The sequence below is a fragment of the Leishmania mexicana genome, chromosome 31, assembly GCF_000234665.1.
Source record: "Leishmania mexicana MHOM/GT/2001/U1103 complete genome, chromosome 31".
Classification (NCBI taxonomy): Eukaryota; Euglenozoa; class Kinetoplastea; order Trypanosomatida; family Trypanosomatidae; genus Leishmania; species Leishmania mexicana.
The window spans coordinates 1,469,589-1,475,824 of record NC_018335.1 but is presented as its reverse complement, the minus strand read 5'-3'; the positions used below and the strand labels follow the sequence as shown (position 1 = coordinate 1,475,824).

Genomic DNA, 6,236 nt, shown 5'->3' with positions numbered 1-6,236 from the left:
TGCGGAAGATCTTGCTGGGGTTGAGCCACCACTTGAAAAAGCTGCCTGAGTCGAAGCAAGGCGCGTTCTCTGCCATTTTGTCGTTTGGGCTCATTTGTATGCCAGCGTGCATCTGCACTCGACGGAGGAGGAGGAGGGGGGCAGGAGCGTCGTGGCTGAGCTTCCTGGTATAAAATATGCAACGAGGAGAGAGAGATACACATGCACAGATCTCTGGGGTGCAGACGGTGTTGTGGATGGAGGTGGGGCTAGTAGACGGCTTGTCGTGATAAACCCTCACAGGGACGCTGTCAACACCAAAAAAAAGAGAGGCTAACTTTACCGCAATTTCCTGCAGTGCAGCATCCCAGATGGCAGTAGGTGGGGTGGGGTGAGGAGATTGGAGGGTATGAGAAGGCTGCACGGAAGGAGTGTGTGGGTGTGTATGTGCAAGTGTAGACGGATGAGCGCAGGCGTGTCAGAGGTCAGCATTTCAGCAGTGTCGGGAAGAGACAAAAATGACGAAAGGAAAAGGACAGCGCAGACGATCAGCACATTCGCCGGATATGTGAGCGCGGTATCCGCGTATGCACGCGCACGAAGCAAACGCTCGGCGAGCGGTGAGGCCATCACCCTTTTCGGGCGAAATACAAAGACGGACGGTTCGCCAGTTCGCGGTGGGGCGCATTGCCAGAAGTCACAAAGATGAACACAAAAAGAGAGAAGGACAGTACGGTTCCAGAGCAGGGCAGATGGGGAGAAGCACGCGCACTCGCAAATACCGCCGACATCAACACTGGAGGCCGCCAATGCCGCAGCAGCGCGGTGACAAGAATTTATCCTTAATGCAAGCACTCCGCCATATAACACGAGTTCACGTGACACTCTACCCGGCCTGCCACAGGCCCCACATCGCGTGCTGCGGAGCAGCTGTAGACACACGCGTTGCAGCCATGCGCCGATGCAGGCAGCGAAGCACGCCACACGCCTCAAACGCCACCCACCCACGCCCACTCCGCCAGTCCCCACACCAGTGGACAGTATGGACCAAGGGGATGAGATGTACGCTTGAGTCACGCTGACGCTCTGCCCATTCACAGGGATGGCGCAGACACGCTCGCTGACGCAGGTCGCTTCGACGTCGTCCCATCCAGGACCTGGCCGCGGACATCCGCAGCGATGCGTCGCTCTGGCCTCCCTTGTGTCGTAGGCGCTTGGCCCTTTTCACCACCAAAGGTGGGCTGGCATTTGACAAGCGTTAGCGGGGCTGCTGGTCTTCCTGCCGCACGGTGCGGAGATGTACTGGGCCCTGAGATGCCACGCACGGAGGAACGCGCTCACCCGCCTGTCATCGGGAAAGGTGAGTGGATAAAAGAAAACCGCGCACGCGTATCTGCGGCACAGCGATCCACTGAGGGAGATCGGCACGTGGGACCCAGGAAAGGCAGCGAAGGAGAAGCGTTCAGAAGTGCACTGCGTAGCGACACGAAGACAAAAACGCGCCAATGACGCGCAGCTTGTCTCCCCGGCGAACCCTGGCGGTATCTCTGCAGACACCATGCCCCAACCTGCCTAGATGCGCCAGACACGCAGCCCCCCCCCCTCCTCCCCCCACTAGTTCTCGCAACAGAAACAAAGATGCGCCACAGAGGGTACCGAATCTGCTCAGAGATCCAGCTGAGCCAACGTCACGCCACCTAGGTGATCACCAAAGATGTAGTGCATGCCAGCAAGCCGGTCAGCACAGTTAACCGTCGCTGGCTGGCAGCCGGGTACCTCTCGATGCGCAAGAGCTGCCACCACCTCCGGCCCCTCCGCCTCCTCTTCCGCCCCCGCGCTACTGCCCGCCATGAATGCGCCGACAGCCCATCCTGTGACCTCCCCGCAAAGCGATGCTGTCAGCAGCACCTCCGGCGACACCCAGTCCACGTAGCACAGCCCGTTGATGGCGTGGCCGGGAGACGCCATTGCCTCGTCGAGCCCGCTCCGCTCAATCTCGTAGACAGAGTACATGCCGTCTGCCCTCCCCACGGCCACTTGCGCACCACAGATGGCGGTGCAGTTGACGAGCGGCGGGTTCACCATTTGGGCATTGCCAGGGCTCGGTGGCTCATGCGCAATTGAGAACGCAACTCGTGTAGAATCCGCGTCGTCGGCCCCGCTGTAGAGGGCGCCTGCGCCGTCCATTCCAACAGCAAAGAGCAGTCGTGTACCGGTGACGCCTTCGCCAGGGGCAAGATCAACGCAGTGCAACCCGCTACAGTAGTTTGTTAGACGTCCGAATCGGCTGTATTCTGGCAAGGGAGAGCGCTCCTGCTGACCAAAGACGTACGCCTCGATGTAGGGAGGCCGGGTGCCGTCCGCAATGTTGTATGCAAACATGCCGCCCTCCTCGTCCACAATCAGCGTCGTAGTAGAGTCCATCGGTGGCTCGTCTCTCAAGAAGGCGACGCACTCGTTGTCGCTAGTAAACTCAGACACACACGAGATGCACTTGCGCGTGTCAAAGAGTTGGACAGTCTTGCCGCACAGTGCGACAGCCGCGTGTCGGTCGTGCAGGTAGCGCAGCTCAGAAGCCTCCATGCCGGCGGCGCTATTTGGATTTCGAAATTTCATGTAATTCCTGCCTGGAATGCGCACGTCCCAGAGTGTCAGCGTGCCGTGGCTTGAAAGGGTGGCAAAGGATGTGGTGGACGCCGAACTACACGCGATGGAGGCCACCCCTTCAGACTCCCGCCCGAGGAGCTCCATGACAGTCAAACAGAGAGACGCCCCAGAGAGCGGCAGCGTCGTGACCCTTCTGCTATGAGCGAATCTTAGGCAAATGTTTCGCGGACAGGGCGCGTCTGTGGTGTGCACGCGAAGCACCGTGACGATGACGCTTACCCACAGCATCAGCAAAGCCATAGTGACGGCACACCGCAGAGGTTGCCACGCGGCAAAAGAAGAAAGAAAGGGAGCGAGAAGACGACTTGAAAGGCTGCGCCATGAACAACGGAGAGCTCGCTGATAATGTGAAAGCGGCGGCGTGTAAGAGAGACCCATGTCGCTGGAAGCGCTTGCGCGGGTAAAAGTGCGACACGGGAGCACCGCCCGCGTATACACCGGCGCCTCAGCATGTCCTGCGCGACAGATGCCACTGCTCAGATGACTGAGTAATGCGCGTGGTGCACAGTCACGCAGGAGTGGTGAACTCTATTGAAGTCACGCAGGCGGTCGCGTGGGGATCAGCCGCCAGTTGACGCTCGTGCCATGCGAGACTGCCCCCCCCCCCTATCCCTTGCACTGCCTTTGAGTGGTGCGGTGACACTGCACGGTAGGCCAGCCTTACACTCTCGCATGTGTGCACATGTGCGCTGTCCTCTACTCCTTCGCCCCCCTGTTGCTGTTGCCTTGCTGCACACCTCGTAAATACGTCTCATTCTCCTTGGCGCCCACACCGACACGCACGAAGACCCACAGACACCATTGTGCATAGAAGTAGACACACACGCCGCGCAGCACCGAGGCACAGGCGCACCGTACTCTTCGCGCGAACGCTGTGGATGGGTGCGCCAGCTCGTTGAGAGCCATACTCCTTTATGTCTCCTTCTTTGGTGGGGGGGGGAGCGGAGGCGAGGGAGGAAGAGGGGAGGTTCAGGGCTTTGAGGGGGTCCGCTGCATCGCCAGCGTCGCCGTCTGCGAACGCGACGACGCGTCATTGTACCGAAGCACACGAACACAAAGACAAGCTCCGATAAAGAACAGTGGAGACAGACGGGCATTCAAGCACGCACGCACACACACATACATATACACATATATACATGTACATGTATTTGTGTGTCTGTGCACAGATGAGACACGCATGAGGCAAAACAAGAAAGACCGCGAAGAAGTGGGCACAGACGACAAAGAGAAGGAAAAGCGCACACGCGCGCCGTCATGCATCGACGCCTGCAGAGACACCGACTAAACTGAAAGAGAAGCCGCCGAGGAAAGGCGGGCCAACCTGGAAGGGATGTCGACGGTGTGGGAACCGAGCAGACACAGTGAAGACAGGCAGGCAGCGAAGATGAAAAGACAGACGCTCATGGCGGCCCTTGTCAGGCCTCAACGGGAACAAAAATAAGGTGATGGTGGTGCCAGCGGCTGCAAACATACCCAAGGGACACGACGAATGATCACACACAGCGACGAAAGAGATGGAGGTTGCGCCTGCGTGTCTGTGAAGACGCTGCTCCTGCCTTCACGACAAACAAGAACATACAACGGGAAAGGAATACGGGAGAGGCGAAAACAAAACAACGATGATAGAACGATGGTCTAGGCGCCCGTGCACACGCGTATACAGGGACGTGGAGGCGTCTGTGTGTGTGTGTGCAGAGGTGGACTGTAGAAGGCAGTGGGCGAAAAAAAAAAACAAAGCATGATGCGAGTCTCTACATCACTCAAGTGAAGCCCGGACCCGAGTGCGTGGGAGATGCCTTCGCCAAGCGCCCTTAATCAACCTCTCGACGGTGACGCTGATCTCGCACAGGCACACCCACACACGCTAGCACATGCGCATTCCAACCCACATTCACGCACGGGGCCTCCGCCTAGTAACAGCTATGCACAAGAAAGACGCGCCCTTCGCGTGTCTGAACACTTCTCCTTGGTTACCTGTCACTGTTCGCACCGGTGCTCAGTCCCCGACAAAGGAAAAGCTCACAGGTATACAAACGTTGTCAAATCAATGGCACATGGCGCCTTCTCCAGACTCCACGAGACCGACACAGGCACATGACGCTGACCTACAGGGCGCATGCATGCACAGAGAGAGAGACGAAGAGGCCCGGGGACTACGCACGGGGGAGGGCGAGAGTGGAACAAGTCTGGCAGACGATGAGAGAAGGCGGGGGGGAACGCGGACAGAGGCGCGGTGCAGGCAACATCCAGGGAGGACACGAAGCAATGTCTGCCAAGCGGTGTGTGTATGGGGGTGTGGGAGGGGGGAGGGGGGCAGACAAGCTCAGAGAGCGGCAAAAAAGGGAAGACAAGGGAGGGGCCACGCACACCCCTATGCAGGCGAACGCGTGACCAAGGAGCTACACACAAACAAACAAACAAGCAAAGCGGCGGCGGCGGAACGGAGAATGAAAATGGCAGAACACAGCGCGGAGCAAGAAGCTGAGAAAATAGACTGAGAAAGGCGGGAAGACATGAAGGTGAGAGAAGGGTCCGCTACGCCGTAGGTGGAGATGGGGAACAACTGTACATGGCAGTCTCACGCTGGATTGAAACTGCGAATCACGAGAAGTGGTGGAAGCACAGACACGCAGCCACCAAGAAAACAAAAACAACTATTTTGGATGCGTGCACGGCAGAGCTGCCTGAGATGCAACGAAGAATGGGAAGGTAATGGCTGAAGAAGCGAGGACGTGGACAGCGACGGCGAAGGAGAGTGAGGCATGTGCATGCGGGGAACACCATACCCGTTGCGCAACGGTATGGATGGGGGAAGTGAGGCACGGGCGGCATATAAAAAGGAGAACAACGGACACCTCCATCCTTTTTTATGTGAATCGGAAATGAAAGAGAAATCGGGCAACTCTACGAGCACACAACATGAAAGACAAAGGGTGGGTATGCATACGAGGAAGAGTACATGCACGCGCGCACGCACGGAGAGGCATTGCGCATTCGTGTGTACATCAGTCACAGGAAGGCTCGGTCACTGTACATGGTAGTTGCTCGCTTGTCTGTGCGTTGCGTGTTTCCAGAAAGACAACTTTCAAACACTTGTCCTACATCTGACGCCGCTGCGCCAATGAAAGACATCGCGCAGCTGGGCTCACCGACCTTCCTATGCGCCGTCAGAAAAAGAGAGAGACAAACCGACAACAGCCACGGTACGCCAGCACGAAAACAAAAATGCGCACACCACAGCCTGGGAAAGGGCAACAGACACATACAGGCAACCGAGGGAGAATAAGAGGCACCAGAGAGTCGATGTTGGAGGAGAGGCCGGTAGTGGTGGTCGCCGCGATGGCACGCAGAACTCAAAGAAAAAGGTCACGGCGCGGCACCATGCGCGTGCAGAGCTCTCCGCCAGCACGCCTGGCACTGGTTGCCAGCTTCTGAGTGCACTCGTGCCGTCTATCTGTCGCCATTGACAGAAGCACAAGCAGCTCGGCATAGCGCTAAGGACTCTAGGTGAGGGAAAACGACGCTCCCCCTCTATCCATCTCCCCGCACCGTCTCGCTCTCGCTTTCACCGCCTGCGGCAACCGCAC

General features: G+C 58.0%; 2 protein-coding genes across 2 annotated transcripts in view; both read right to left on the bottom strand.

The window, feature by feature from the left end:
- The window catches only part of LMXM_31_3890 (cysteine peptidase, Clan CA, family C54,putative), a gene marked incomplete at both ends in the record, with an annotated part of 1,167 nt that extends 1,073 nt beyond the window's left edge, over window positions 1-94 (bottom strand). The window contains one exon of the mRNA XM_003878186.1: window positions 1-94. This exon is cut by the window's left edge and continues 1,073 nt beyond it. Within this exon, the coding sequence (XP_003878235.1) occupies window positions 1-94 (94 nt within the window).
- Window positions 95-1,644: 1,550 nt separating this feature from the next.
- On the bottom strand, window positions 1,645-2,730 carry LMXM_31_3880 (conserved hypothetical protein; the record flags this gene model as incomplete). The annotated part of the gene is made up of 1 exon (XM_003878185.1): window positions 1,645-2,730. One exon carries the CDS (start codon window positions 2,728-2,730, stop codon window positions 1,645-1,647), a length of 1,086 nt encoding a protein of 361 aa, XP_003878234.1.
- Window positions 2,731-6,236: the final 3,506 nt, after the last annotated feature.